This window comes from Paramisgurnus dabryanus, chromosome 6 (assembly GCF_030506205.2).
Source record: "Paramisgurnus dabryanus chromosome 6, PD_genome_1.1, whole genome shotgun sequence".
NCBI lineage: Eukaryota > Metazoa > Chordata > Actinopteri > Cypriniformes > Cobitidae > Paramisgurnus > Paramisgurnus dabryanus.
The window spans coordinates 12,812,618-12,828,928 of NC_133342.1; the positions used below are offsets into that span (position 1 = coordinate 12,812,618).

General features: G+C 38.8%; 1 protein-coding gene across 2 annotated transcripts in view; it reads left to right on the forward strand.

Annotated features, from left to right (window-relative positions):
- Window positions 1-1,317: 1,317 nt before the first annotated feature.
- uggt1 (UDP-glucose glycoprotein glucosyltransferase 1) overlaps window positions 1,318-16,311 on the forward strand; it is a 54,420-nt gene continuing 39,426 nt past the window's right edge. Inside the window, exons 1-15 of one of the 2 annotated variants that reach the window (XM_065267024.1) lie at window positions 1,318-1,365; window positions 2,163-2,301; window positions 2,862-2,941; window positions 3,034-3,164; window positions 3,244-3,356; window positions 3,818-3,992; window positions 4,076-4,172; window positions 4,261-4,342; window positions 4,421-4,521; window positions 5,150-5,249; window positions 10,463-10,523; window positions 14,635-14,726; window positions 14,927-15,077; window positions 15,175-15,294; window positions 15,424-15,509. In XM_065267024.1, the coding sequence (XP_065123096.1) occupies window positions 1,329-1,365; window positions 2,163-2,301; window positions 2,862-2,941; window positions 3,034-3,164; window positions 3,244-3,356; window positions 3,818-3,992; window positions 4,076-4,172; window positions 4,261-4,342; window positions 4,421-4,521; window positions 5,150-5,249; window positions 10,463-10,523; window positions 14,635-14,726; window positions 14,927-15,077; window positions 15,175-15,294; window positions 15,424-15,509 (1,565 nt within the window). In that variant the 5' untranslated portion in view covers window positions 1,318-1,328. The remainder of the gene's footprint in view (window positions 1,366-2,162; window positions 2,302-2,861; window positions 2,942-3,033; window positions 3,165-3,243; window positions 3,357-3,817; window positions 3,993-4,075; window positions 4,173-4,260; window positions 4,343-4,420; window positions 4,522-5,149; window positions 5,250-10,462; window positions 10,524-14,634; window positions 14,727-14,926; window positions 15,078-15,174; window positions 15,295-15,423; window positions 15,510-16,311) is intronic. The other variant, XM_065267032.1, reaches the window with a different exon arrangement.

Consider the following 16,311-nt stretch of genomic DNA (forward strand, 5'->3'; position numbering starts at 1 on the left):
AGGTTTTTCCATAAACACATTTTTATAGATTTCAGATATGCACATAATTACTGTATATAGATTTGACAGATGCTTTTATCCAAAGCGACTTGCATTCAATTGATTTGATCAGTATGTGTGTTTCCTGGGGATTGAACCCATGATCTTTGTGCTGCTCCACCAACATTCAAGAAATATTATAATGTCATTATCCTTTTTTATCAATTCTTCAACTTTTTAATTTGTATTTTTAAGTAACAAGTGTATGCTTTTAGTTTCTGTAACACAATTTCTTCTGCTCATTCACATATACCTTGGCTATTTGATGCTTTCTTAAATAAAGAAATTTGTGACTCAATTAATAGGCTATAAAAATGGCATGATAATTTACAAGAATTGCAAAAACTAAATGAACCAAAATATAAGCAATACATTGAATATTTAGAAATATTAAAAGTGTCGGTAATGCAAAATCATACTACATTAGTAGTTTTTTTAACAATAAATAAAATAATAATAAAGCAGTATAAAAAAGTTATAATACACAGTGGCTTTAAAAGAGATGCAATGTTATGGCTGTATTAATATTGCTGCATCTCCAGTTTCCTTCCTTCAATACCTAGATTTAAAGGGATAGTTCACCCAAAAAGGAAATTCTGTCATTATTTTCTCATCCTCATGTTGCTCTAAATATGTATATATATATTTTTGTTCTGGTGAACACAAAAGAAGATATTTTGAAAAATGATGGTTGGCACACGGCTGATTGTAACCATTGACCTTCATAGTAGGAAAAACAAATACGATGGAATTCAATGGATACCTTCAATCAGTTGTGTGCTTACCATCATTTTTAAAAATATCTTCATAATTTATCACAATACTTTCATAATATTTGTTTTCCTACTATGGAGGTCAATGGTTACATCAACTGTGTGCTACCATCATGCATCAAAATATCTTCTTTAGTGTTTATATAAAAAAAATAAAAACTCATACAGGTTTAGAACAACATGAAGGTGAGTAAATTATGACAGAATTTTCATTTTTGGGTGAACTGTCCCTTTAACGGCATCTGCGCGCTCTCCTTGAGCCAAAATGGCGTCTATGAAAAACATGCTGTCTAAGAAATAGCCTGTGAAAAATAAAACCGTTGTTGTAATCTTAAATTATGTTATTCAAGTTAGTTATGAAACAAGAACTGTATTGTATTTTCTAGATTATTTATTAAAATATTAATACTAGAGCACAGAGATTTTGTTTATGTTTAAGCCTTCCTTGTGAACAGGCACAGCGAATAGGTCCTACTTATGAGCCGTGGTGTGTGGAATAGTTATATCCGTGCAAACATGGCAACTCACGAAGGAGATTCAGAAGCCGGTGCTGGTATGATGCTCTCTGCATTATTATGTCGCACTATTGGTTACTTTTATCACCATAATACTGTGTTCCTGTACTCTACGCCATTTACTTTGCGACTGTTAGATCATTTCTTGTAAAATTCGGGTGCGAAGCATATTAATCGTGCTACCGTCAGGGTATGATATACATACTGTCAGCCCAGTAAAATGAAAGCATATTGAATTAGAAATCCACTGTTTAGATTGATTTCTGAACATTGGTTAACATAACTCAAAAACATATCATTTTCATAATGTCTTTAAATTAGTCAGCGTCTCCAGTATGATTTCTAAATTGGATGATCCGCCGCATCTTACGTTTTAATTTGCACTCGACGTCGTTTTTTACGCAAGAAACAATGATCCATTATGTCTGCAAAATTTGCTCTTAAAGGATTTGCACTAAAGTCATTTGCATGCAGTTAAATGAAACCCGGAACTCCTGCTTCACGATAACGCTTGTTATAGTTCATGATCATAATGTCCACGCTCAGCGCTCTGATTGGCTGAGACTTGTGTCATGTTGTCATCGACAAATCTGTCAAATTTAGTGACAAACAAAAGTGCCGAAATTTCCATAACAGTACCGTGTTGAATGCGACACTTTATAAACATACTTCTATGAGAACAAAAAATTTTATGCAAAAACTTTCCCAATGGAAACGTTTATAAAAAGCTTTTCACAGTTTCACTTTCATTTTTTAGTTTTTGCTTGGTAAAAGTTTTTGTTTACCTTACATACATGTCAATCCGCTAAAAAAGACTAAAAAATGTTTTCCTCAGGGATAGGTGGGAAGATGTGGATGTTGTGTGCTTCACTGCTGGTTCTTAGCTCAATCAGCTCTGTTGATGGAGACTCAAAAGCTGTTACAACAACACTGACCACTAAATGGCCCTCTACACCCCTCTTGCTGGAAGCCAGGTTAGCTATTCCTATATGTTGTCATTAGTTAACATGAACCATCAATAAGCAATACACTATCTACAGCATTTAGTAATGGACTCTAAAGCTTGATTTTATAAAGCAGTCATAGCTGTATTTGTATAAAAATACTAGGGGTTTAACAAAATATCAATACATGTAAGTATCAATATTTTGTTCACCAATACTGTATAATGATTGTTATTTTTTAAATGCAATATTTATATATATTTTTTTAATAAAAATCATTTAAGATTCATGGCAATTCGGAGTTTACATCCTTACCACTAGATAGCATTCTTTTTATCTCTGAACTTAAACAGTGACAGGAAGTACTAGATGGTGGTATGTTTTTAATGGCAGCTTTCTTAAACTTATATTCTATTATATTCATAAAATAAGAAATACCTCAATATATCGACCCAGGTTACAGTATTACAACATAGTGCATCGTAACACATGTATCATAATGCAAGATTCTTTCCGATACACAGCCCTAAAAATACATTAACAAAGATAATAAATGCTGTAAATAATAGATATTTGTGTTCGTCCAACAGTGAATTCCTTGCTGAGGAGAGCCAGGGCAAGTTTTGGGACTTTGTGGAAGCCAACCAAAACATCGTAAATGATCATGATGGTAAAGTTTGATTGTATCTCCATCTTTTGTTTATTGTAAATGCTGAGACTTACCTACTTGTTTATATTAAAATATCTTTTTGTATATTTCAGACACAGATCAGGCTTACTATGAACTGATCCTCAAGAGAGCCGGTGGACTGCTGAGCCTAGTGAAGCTTAACATGCTTAAGTTTGCTCTGTCTCTGAGGTCTTATTCATCCACCATCCATTCTTTCCAGCAGGTCAGTGAAGATGCTATTATTTAGTGGACAGCAACCATCTTTTGTTGTATTTGCTCAATATTTTTTTTTTTTTTTGCAGATCGCATCTATTGAGCCTCCTCCACCTGGATGTAAAGCTTTCTTTAATGTCCACGGACAAACATCTTGTGACACAGAAAGCCTTAAGGCCATGCTAGATACTGCGTTAGATCGGTAGGTGCAAGACCTGACGTATGATATCATTGACAAAAAAATAGGATGCACCGATACTGGTATCGGGTATCGGCCTCGATTCCACATTTTCTAAAGTACTCGTACTCGTTAAAAGTCCCCCGATACCAGGGATCGATACCACGGTCTGAGAAATGTCTATGTTTGAGCGGTGTGTAAGGGGTTAATGCCTCTTGTGCTGTCCAAAGAGGCAGAGTTTACAACAAACTGGAAAACTAGTCCCTTGTTTTTTTGTTAAATTATATGACTAAAGCTGTTACCTGTAAATTTTTTATTAAGTACTCGGTATTGGTATCGGCAAGTACTGAAATGCAAGTACTCGTACTCGTATTCCAAAAAAGTGGTATCGGTGCATCCCTAATGTTGCACCAAAAATTGTACTTGCCAAGTTTCCCTCCGTAAAAACACACAGCAATGTTATTTATTTGTTTTTTGTTTTTCAGGCCAAAACCACACCTATTCAAAGGCGATCACAAATTTCCCTCATCTAATCCAGACGCACCTGTTGTGATTCTTTATGCTGAGTTGGGCACCAAGGAGTTTTCCACATTTCATCAGCTGATGCTGGGAAAAGCCAACAAGGGCCTGATCACTTACGTTTTACGACACTTTATCGCGGTTAGTATATTTTAGCCTGGAAAACCAAAACACATTGTACTTTAAAGTGTCCAAGTTTCACATCTTCTATGTCATGCCTGCAGAACCCCAGCAAGAAAAAAGTGTATCTGTCTGGATTTGGAGTTGAACTGGCCATCAAAAACCAAGAGTACAAAGCCAAAGATGACACACAAGTTCAGGGTATGATGGCAGCCAGTCTCTCCACTTGCAATTTTAAATGGTTCATGTTTTCTTATTAGCTAAGTATTTTTTCTTTAATCTTTTAAAGCAGGAGCAGATGTGAATGCAACGGTGATGGGTGAAAATGATCCTGTGGATGAAGTTCAAGGTTTTTTGTTTGGGAAGCTCAAGTAAGTAATTCGTACTTCATGCTTGAAATTGAATAAACATTAAATATTCTCTAAAATTGTCTTTTTTGGGTTTACCAGGACAACTTATCCCGAACTAAAAGAACAACTGAAGGAGCTTCGTAAGCATTTGATCGAGAGCACCAATGAAATGGCCCCACTTAAAGTCTGGCAAATGCAAGGTGAGTGATGCTACACCAGTGCCATCTATAGAGTTTATGCGTAAAAATTTCTTTTTATTTCTTAAAATGATATTGCTTTTAGTTGTATCTGTCACTTTCAGTATATAACTAATAATTTTATTATAATTGAATACTTCATAAAATGTGTCTGACTGCAGCTGTGAATATATTCATATTGACTCTCATACTGTGTCTTGTTGCTAAACCTCACGCTTCAAGATCTTTGAATTTCTCTTATTATATTATCTGTGACTAAGGGAGCACTCAACTAGTTCACTGCTCTTTCTTACTCTGTCCAAATGGACCGGCCCCACGTTGTTAATTAGCTGTGGTTCTACCGGCCTTGTGTAGTTGTCAAACAGAACTCCCTTAAGCTCCGAGCTCATTAGTGCTTTATCAAGGTACAGCCATTAGAGACCAGTCACATTAGACAAAACCTTATGCAGTCACAGCTGAATACGCTTTTCATGTCCCAGTGGGGCAGAATGGTGTTTTTAACACATCAGATTCATCTTATGTATAACAAACAAGTATGCATATTGTATAAAGGGTATACATGCGAGTGGATGTTGAATGTTTAAAGAACTTAAACTTGACGTGTCAGATGTTCTTTATCTTTCTCCCACAGATCTCAGCTTTCAAACTGCTGCCCGTATCCTGGCAGCTCCATCTGTAGATGCTCTCAATGTCATGAGAGATTTGAGTCAGAACTTCCCCACCAAAGCTAGGTAAATAAGACCTCACTCACTCACTCACTCACTCACTCACTCACTCACTCACTCACTCACTCACTCACTCTTCTCACACATTCTCTCACTTACTCATTTTCTCACTTACTAATTTACACTCACTCTCTCGCACTCACTCGCACTTACTCTCGCACACCCGCTCACTTATTTACTCATTCTTCTTACTCACTCACTCCCACACTGACTCTCCCATGCTCGCTTGCACACTCACTCGCACTTACTCGCACATCCACTCACTCGCACACTCGCTCACTTATTTACTCGCTCACTTGCACACTCGCTCACTTATTTACTCGCTCACTTGCACACTCACACGCTCGCACACTCACTCGCAGGCGCACTTACCCGCATGCACACACACTCACTCACTCGAACTCACACGCACGCACAGTCACACCCATGCTCATTCACCCGTACGCATGCACACTCACTGACCCACATGCACACTCACTCGCACACACACCTGCACACTCACTCGCACTTACACTCGCACACCTGCTCATCCGCTCACTTATTTACTCACACACCCACTCACTCATTTACTCGCACACCCGCTCACTCACTTTCTTCACTCTTCTTAATCACTCCCACACTGACTCTCTCACACTAACTCGCACACTCACTGGCAGGCGCACTTACCCGCATGCACACTCACTCACTCACCTGAACTCGCACGCACACTCACCCACGCTCACTTGCACGCACACTCACTGACCCACATGTACACTCACTTGCACGTACACCTGCACACTAACTCGCACACTCACCCGCATGCACACTCACTCACTCACTCACCTGAACTTGCACGCACGCACACTCTCACCCACGCTCACTCACCTGCACGCACACTCACTATGAGGTGTGGCTTATGCATCTGCTTTGCAAACTAAGCAATCAGTCGTGCCGATGGTCGCATACTTTTCCGTGAGCAGACGTCGTGATCAATGAACGTGTGATACTACGTACGTGTGAAGATACGTACGTCCGGGTCAATTTTTTTATTATAATTATATGTTAAAAGCTGTTACACTTTTAATGACAAATAAGTTAAAATAATCAGTTAAGAAATATCTTACCCAAAGGCACATTTATTTAATAGTATAGCAACACATGGCATAAACAGTACAATCTTACAGATTCTCTTCACGTATTAAGTCACATGATGTAAATGAAAAAATGCCTTGCATAAAATCAGTATATGGCCTCTGTTATGTGTTGTCTATAAAGTATTTATTGTCCAATTTCTTTACATAATCCATTGTTTGGCACTGACGAAACAAGGTGGATCACAGCGCCACCTTGTGGCTATTCAAAGTCAATTTATTTCTGTAGCACCATTAAACACAACAATGTTCACCAATGTGCTGTTCGGCTTACACAATAAAATTAATATAAAAATAAAAACAGTAAAAAGAATAATTGAACCCATACATCATCATCATTTAAAAACAATAAGATATCTAGATTTAAAGTGTATTTACCAAACAGAGGAAAAACTTCATACCTGAAAGACATCAAAGATGTACTTACTCATTGAAGAACAGCAGGGTCCTTGCACCTCGGTGCTTGGCCCCTATTAACTTGGTTCAATGATTCAGGGGAAATATCATTTTGTTTATAGCTTTTGTGGTTTAAGGGTCATAAACAGACATACAAATACTTTAAAGTAGGCCTACCAAATCTTACCCAAACATTTTACAGTAGACCTACACAACAGAAATTTGATTACTGTACTATACGTTAAACTCACTTTGCACTCCTTTTAAATCATGATTGTCATACTTATTTGTACACATTTTAACTGTATTTTACAAAACAAAAAGGCACAGTCAATGTTCCCCAAATATGTTCCTGAAGGCACACCAAACACTACATATTTTCCAGCACTTCTAACCTCATCCCAATCAACTCATCACATCTTCAGAATAATATTAAATACATTTACACAATATTAAATACAAACAACCTTTTTTCTTTTTAGGTTTCTTCTGTTTTAGACCTACCTATTTCACTACCACCTTAACCATCTTCCACTTTATATAGAAATATTGTATATATCCAGCTTTGGGTAGATTACATAAGAATTGTAATCAGTTACTGATTACAAACTACATGCCAAAATTTGTAGTCAGTAACCTAATCTGTTAGATTACACATTTTGTGTTATGTAATATGAGTACTTTTTGATTACATCTACATTTGACCTATGTATATTTGATATCACATATTTAAGTAAGATAGTATTGTACTATTTTGACACAGCACAAAGAGCAAGAAAATATATGCCAATTTTAAACAAGACATGTTTGTAAGTGCATTTGACATGTATGCAAAAATAAACAAACATTATATCAGCCATAAAATATGTATTTAGATCAGATTTCACCACAGTTAACACCACGTTGCAAGCACATTTTGTTAGAAAACATCAATGATGGGAATGACTCAATGAAACTTTACAATGCTTTATATACAGTATGTGAAGATTAATAGAATACACATATATTTTAAAATGTAATGTAATTTAAAAACAAGTTCTTGATTTTTGGGATCTGATTACATGTACTACCCTCTATATATACATATACTGCTCAAAAAATTAAGAAAATCATCACAGCTTTACACCAAGTCAGATAACCTTCAGGAATATCAATCAACCCCGGTACGGAAGCACAAGTGATTGTAAAACTTTATACATATTTTGGTGCAAATACAATTGAAAACAGATACATTGGACAGGCAACAGCAAGAGTGGTTTAGGGACCATTCTCAGAGGGTCTCACGACCTCTACGTGCTATGAAACATCGAGATTAAATCTTCAGATCTATTGTCAGATGTTATGCTGGTGCAGTGCAGAGACCTCCTGATACATCATGCACAACCTCATTTGGCCAGAGTCTGTAGGCAGTTTCTAGACGATGAAGGCATTGATGCCATTGACTGGCCTTCACATTCTCCAGACCCTAATCCAACTGAGAACCTCTGGGATCTCATGTATCTGAAGCCATCAAGTAGCACCATGTAGACAGGAGCTCACTTATGGGCTGATCCAGGTCTAGGAGGAGATACACCATGTGCCATCAGGAGTAATTCTGCAATTCCTGTCCTAAATGTGTTTATGATTTTGGCTTTCACTGACTATTGTCACACTATTTTGTTTTCACAACATTAGGCAACATATTAAAGTGAAGAGTTTATCTATAGTCTATATAAACAAACAAACAAACAAACAAACACATTTTTCATTATTTGCTAGTGTCTACTAGTGGTTTTACAGCCCTCAAAAGTGAATGAAAACTAAACCTTTTAAATAGTAGGCCTACATAGTTTGATATTCATTCTTAATGCATGAATGTTTTATTAAGCACTTGTTTCTTTGCATCTTTTCAAACTTGGTTTTATATCTCGAATTAAGAACTCAATAAGTAAAGATGATGATGGTATTTAATATCCGGACGTTCAACCGCACGTACGTTATCCGGACGTTCAACCGCACGTACGTTATCCGGACGCAAAGTAAAAAATTATCAATTTCAATACGTCCGCCCGCGCCAAATTTAGCGCAGCTCCGACACGTGACCGTGACGTCTGACGTATCATACCTTACGTCTGACGCCTGAATAGTATGGGATTTTGGCCAGACGGCAGGCGAGCGTATACACGTTTGTTCGCTTGTCTGTTTGCTTAGTGAGTTGCAAAACTTGCACAATTCACACCTCATACACTCACTGACCCACATGCACACTCACTCGCACGTACACCTGCACACTCACTCGCACACTCACTCGCAGGCTCACTCGCAGACCCGCTCACTCGCACACACGCTCACTCGCACACCCGCTCACTCACTTTCTTCACTCTTCTTAATCACTCCCACACTGACTCTCTCACACTCACTCACACACTAACTCGCACACTCACTTGCAGGCGCACTTACCCGCATACACACTCACTCATTCACTCACCCACCTGCTCGCACGCACACACATGCTCGCACACACACTCACCTGCACGCATGTACACTCACTGACCCACATGCACACTTACTCGCACGCACGCTCACCTGCATGCACGCACACTCACACACACACACACACACACACACACTCACTGACCCACTCGCCCGCACGCACGCTCACTCGCACGCACGCACGCTCACTCACTCTCTCATTCACTGACTATTTCAAATTGTCTCACTTACTCACACTCTCTTTCCTTCTCTCTCTTTTTCTTTCTTTCTCTTTCACTCACTCACTCACTCACTTAATCACACACTTTTATTTGATGTTGTAATAGATAGCCGTGGCCACAGTAAATTCTTATCATTACTGTATAATAAACATTAAGTACATCTTGATTGGCTATTAAGGTGTTGCGCACTGCACAGCAGTTTTGTGTTTGGTGTGGAGAGACAAATTACATCTCCCTGGAATCCTGTTACTTTATTAAAACTCACTGTAACAAATGCCCTAACCAGGTGTGATGTGACGTGTTAGTTTTGTGTAGTTTGCACTTTTTTTTGCAGTTTCAGCACCAAGAGTCTTTCATGTCTTTGTGTTTATTCATTAATTGATCGCTGGCTCAGTAGCTGTAAGTGCTTTTCAGATTAGAATTCCCGGCAGCGGTTCACTCAAGTAATCGGAATGTTATTGGTCCTGCTTATATTTAGTCTTCAGCCACATTGGCGGGTGATAAATATTTTCTTTAACTCTGAGCTAGTGGAGAGGTTTTGAAAGGAAAAGATTTAGCCTAACTGTCCTCTGAGGTTTAATTGACACTTTAAAGAGGAAAAAATGAGCCATCAGTGGTATTGATGACAATCATTTGCTCTGTTTGGCCCAGACAGCAGAGCCACAGCTGGGTTTGTTGGCAAATGTATTTTAAATGTGCCTCTCAAACCAAAATGCAATTTCATTAAAGTGATCCTTGACATGGTAGAGTATAATGGACAGTCTGGTATCAAAAGCATTTAACTACAGTTCCAGCTCATTGAATGTGAATTGTGTGTGTATATACTACTACTACTTTTTATCCAAATAACTACTTTGTGTTTTAATCAAGGGTTTATATCTGCATGTATACTTGCACAACATCAGTAATCTCATCTGTATCTAGTTAACAGCTTTTGGGACGCAGTCAGGACAGCCATTTGGATCACTATCATTTTCAAATATGGTCTCTCATCTTTCAGGTCCCTAACAAAAACAGTGGTGAATTCAGAGATCCGTAAAGAGATTGAGGAAAATCAAAAGGTAAGATCCACTATTGACTTTGTTATTTAGTGTTACTAGAATGCATTTCACAAAGATGTGGCGCCAGCAGTTTTGTCCTTTGTCTAATTCACACCTCCATAACTATTCTCAACACCTGTACATTTACATTTATGCATTTGGCAGATGTTTTTATCCAAAGTGACTTACAGTGCAATCACCGGTGTTCCCTTGGGTTCGAACCCGTGACCTTTTGCGCTACTAACGTAATGCTCTACCACTGAGCTATACAGTAGCACACCTTTACACCTGCACCACCGATATATCTTTAACTTTGTGTCATGCAAATATTTTCAACTTGGGCGAAGAAGAGTTTGAGGCGAAGACACGTTTGAGGCTAATAGAGCGTGTTTTCGTTGCAAACACTTCTGATCGCGTCTTTGCGTTGACTTTGTATTTAATTTACTTGCGGAAAACGTTAAACTTGCATCTGGTGCTAACCCACAGTAAGACTGTCCATGTCCTGCTGTTCAAGTCCAACCATGCTCCAAAACCATAGACTGTAAAAAAATATGGACGTAGTGTTCATGATGTCACCCATTGGTTTATGAAGAGCATTTTTAAAGCTTAAAGTAGGCAGTTCCTGCCGTTGCTGTCTTGGGCGCGCGTCACAATGCATCACTCGCGGATAACCAAAAATGAGTAAAGAGGCGGGACGCTAAGGTGGCTGGTTACTGAAACCACACCCCCCTAGCTCGATTCTAGTGACAACAGTGGCGGTTCACCCATCACTCAAGTGGCCACACCCTTAACTATGCAGAATTTTAAGGCTTAATATATAAGCTATATAGACTAAAACACTTTTTGTACCAGGCTGTAAAAATATTACTTTCTACTGTAAAGTTGGCTATTTTAACATGAAGGTCTATGGGAATTGACTCCCTTTTGGAACCAGTCTCTAGCTCTATTGGCTTCATCAGAGAGATTGGAAGGTTGCCCCTCGTCCAAAACACTGTATTTTAGAAATCCTGAATGACCTTTTAATAGCTGGTACAAGTGTGTTTGATTAAGATTGGAGCGAACATCGCAGGAATGTGACATTTCTGGACTAGATTTTGACACCTGTGGTCTAAAAGGAAATGACTTCATTGGCAAATACCCATTTTGGTTATGCAATGTTAAAGGAATAGTCTACTCATTTTCAATATTAAAATATGTTATTACCTTAACTAAGAACTGTTGAATCATCTCTCTGTCATCTGTGTGTGTGTGCACGTAAGCGCTGGAGCGCGCTGCGACGCTACGATAGCATTTAGCTTAGCCCCATTCATTCAATGGTACCATTTAGAGATAAAGTTAGAAGTGACCAAACACATCAACGTTTTTCCTATTTAAGACGAGTAGTTATACGAGCAAGTTTGGTGGTACAAAATAAAACATAGCGCTTTTCTAAGCGGATTTAAAAGAGGAACTATATTGTATGGCGTAATAGCACTTTTGGGAGTACTTCGACTCGGCGCAGTAACACCCTCCCTCTCCCATTATGAGAGTGAGAAGGGGAGCGGACTTTTCAGGCGAGTCGAAGTACTCCCAAAAGTGCTATTACGCCATAAAATATAGTTACTCTTTTAAATCCGCTTAGAAAAGCGCTATGTTTTATTTTGTACCACCAAACTTGCTCGTATAACTACTCGTCTTAAATAGGAAAAACGTTGATGTGTTTGGTCACTTCTAACTTTATCTCTAAATGGTACCATTGAATGAATGGGGCTAAGCTAAATGCTATCGTAGCGTCGCAGCGCGCTCCAGCGCTTACGTGCACACACACACAGATGACAGAGGGATGATTCAACAGTTCTTAGTTAAGGTAATAACATATTTTAATATTGAAAATGAGTAGACTATTCCTTTAAAGGGGCCATGATGTGAAAATCAGTCTTTTTCCATGTTTAAAGGCCTCGTTGTAGTTGTGCGTTGGCCCTACAGCGTAGAAGCTTGACAAGTTAACCCACAAACGAAGATGAGAGAGGCATGGAGCAGGGACCCCCCTAATTCTAAATGTGTAAAACAGAGATATTTAAGTAAGCAGTAAGGTACGAAAGGCTGCCTTTTATAATGCCTTTTATACTTTATAATTCTGAGGTCTGTTGCCTTTCTCGTGTATCATCATTGTCACGAGTTTAAGTAACGCAGGTTTATTTTCTGTATAGCTTCATATCAGACTCAGGAGAACAACATGCGAGCCCGAGCGCATCTCTTTGGGGAAACTTTTTGAGAGGCGGATTTCAACCTGACTATGAATCTTGCACAAAGCACCATCACGGCGCGCGTTTCGTTAATTTTTAAATGCGAGCGATAGTTTATTTTGTCACAGTTTAAAATGCAGACGTGGTGTGGTGTCATTTGCCTGTTGAATTAGCGCTTTAAATCTGAACCGCGTGAAACAGCCGTACGTCCAAGTTCAGAAATATAGATGAGACATCATGTCGCACTGATTCTAAAATGACATTCTGAAAGAAAGACACACATAAGATTTACCTGTTTTATGATGACTTTGCATTCGCTACTGCTGCTTCCTGAGTGGACATTTATAATCTTTAGATATTGTATTTTGGTCCGCTGGCTAAACTGAACGCGCGCCTTCAAACCTATGCGGCCACGCACATGCACAACCTAAAGGGGACATGTAACGTTTTGTACATATATTTTATGTTTTAAGCAAAAAATAGCTTGTTGTTAAACATCATTTGGCAGACCCCCTGCAGTTCCCTCACGGACCCCCTGGGGGCCGTGGACCCCCGGTTGAAGACCCATGATTTAAGACAACGAGCAATGATGGAAGTAAATGAAAAGCAACTTTTGTTGCAGTTTGAGTTAAATCACTCCTCAACTTGGCTCATCTTTGTTTTCACCGTCGCAAACGGAAATACCTATGACGCAACGGGATGGGTTCTGATGGGCCAATCACATCCCTTGCGGTCCGCGTAGAACTGACGCGCCGAAATTTTTTTTTCGAGGTGCACGTCAGGCTAAGTAGAGCTGCACACAGGCTACGGATAGGCTACACCGTAGCTACGACTTAGAACCTATGCACTACTATAAATCGGGCTTAAGTGCTATTATTGGGTCCCCCAACAACCTAGAAAACGTGAAAAAGATCAACCCAGTAACTTGGTTTTGGTAAACCATTTTCTGCAAGTACGTGAAAAAATAGGTCATTGAAATTTGTCTCTCTATGATGTTTTTATAATAATACCGCATAATAATCTGCACTATCCAACCACAGCACTGCAATTTAGTGAAGAGAGAGAGAGAGAGAGATAGAAAAAATAATTGACAGCACAACAACTGATTTTTGAATTGCATCAAACCAACATCATTGTGTTCAATGATTGCACTTTATCCGCTCATTTGCATTTTAAAGGACACACCCAAAACGGCACATTTTTGCACACACCAACAAAGTGGCATTTTAACTTACTATAATAAATTATCTATATGGTATTTTGAGCTAAAACTTCACATGTGTTCTCTGGGGACACCAAAGATTTATTTTACATCTTAAAAAAGTCTTGTGACTTGGCCCCTTTAATATAAATGAGAAGTTTCTCCCTCTTTTTCTTTCTTTATTTTCCCTGCACTCATTTGTATCAGAACAACAGTAAGCGCCTTTATATATTCTTTGCCGAAAAGAAAATAGATGATGTAACTATACGAATGTGGTATATAAGTGATTTCTTTCATTGTTTCTGTCATTTCCTTTCTGTGATTAAAGCAGTTTCTTGTCTTGCGTAATGAGGACGTGTAATGAGGCTGCTCCTCATTCCTCAATGTAATTGCATGCTGGGAAACATGACGAATAGAGACTCTTTAAAATTCTCTAACAAGCTCCCTCGTGCTTATGCATGTGCCAAATAACAAACATAAGTGTGGGAATAAAAGTGTGAATATGTGGCCTAAGGCTTAAAAGAATGTGAGTTATAAACCTTTTTCATAGATCATCGCCTACCTTTCATATACTGCTATGTGATGGGACAGAAACCCTTGCTTCATCTTGAGATAGCAACCCATGAATCTTGGACTGTTTATATTTAAGGTTATAATAAATTTGTGTTTCTAACAGGCCTTTTGTTCTGTTTTTTTTTTTTTGTAGTATTTTAAGGGAACATTGGGTCTTCAGCCTGGTGACTCAGCTTTGTTTATCAATGGATTTAATATTGACCTGGATGTGCAGGACATCTTTAGGTGAGTTGTCGATTTGAATTTGTTCGTCTAATTAAGTGGTTTGTTTCATTGATTGGTTGCAAAGCTAACTAATCTATTAAACGTGTTAAAAAAAGAAATAACTTGAAGTCTCTTTCAGTGCTGTGGACTAGCAATTATAGGGAATGTTATATATGTCATGAATGTTGTATGTCGATTGACCATGTTGTCTGTCTCTACAGTGTCTTTGATGTGTTGAGGAACGAGGCAAGGGTCATGGAGGGTTTACGCAGTCTGCAGATAGACACCCCCTATATCCACGACATCCTCAAACTTAACGTCCAGCCATCAGATTCAGACTACGCCGTGGACATCCGCAGCTCCGCCGTTAACGTGAGCCGCGTGTTTTGCAAGTCTGTTGTACCTGATTTTTGCGTTAGAGACTATAGATCACACGTTTCTTCTATCTTCTACGTTTTTGTCCCTCTAGTGGATTAATAACCTGGAGACTGATGGTCGGTATGCATCCTGGCCCTCTAACGTACAGGAGCTGCTGAGGCCCACCTTTCCTGGAGTCATTCGACAGATCCGCAAGAACTTTCACAACTTGGTGAGACGCTGGAGCGCTGTGTGATCCTGCTCCATATTTTTTTCTATTTTATCAGTAGATGTTAAGCTTCACAAAGCCTACCTAGATCAGAGTTCTGCATTTCACGGCGTGCATGTGTGCTTCTGACAGGTGATGATTCTGGACCCGACACACGGGAACACGGCTGAGCTGATAAGCGTGGCCGAGATGTTTTACAGCAACAACATCCCACTCAGGTCAGACTTAAACTACTTTATTGTCGTTTCCACTTTCCTATCAAATAGTAAAGGCAGAACACCCCAAAAAATTTTACTAAATTTTCGTGTACTAAGACCGACGGAGAATTAAAAGTTGCGATTTTCTAGGCCGATATGGTTACGAACTATACTCTCATTCTGGTGTAATAATCAAGGACTTTGTTGACGTAACATGGCTGCAGCAGGTGCAGTGACGTTACACAGTGCCCTGTTATGGAAAGTTTCCAAGGGGACTATTTTGAGCTGAATGGATTCCAAAATGGTAAAAATCAAAAGTTTTACATTATATGCACTTATGCAACGATTGCCAACAAAACACAGATATTTAATGCAGTTTTACCTAATTCGCTGCTACCATGGATAAACAAACTAGGTCCATTGTTTCCATAATGCTGGGTTTATTGGGAAGCTAAACAAGCTTAAATTTGTCTCACAAACAAAAACACTTATTTGGTGACGTTGATTTCATGTCAGCTCTTGGTTGGTGTGCTATTTTGTGTGAAGTACCATATAAGGACTTCAAGTGTACTTCCATTTCTGTTCCGAAAACACACTTTGGTGCCAGTGCCAAAATGACATCTTGGCGCGACGCTGCAGACGACTTCTACTCAAATGAGGCATGCATGGTTGATGTCTGGGCGTGCTTTCCATGAAAATTACTGATGAAAGGAATAAAGCAAGATTGTTACAAATAAATTTAGCCTGTTTGAAAAAAAACACACAAACACACACGTCTGTTTTGGTGGGACATTCAATATAATACGTAATTAACAGTGGTTCA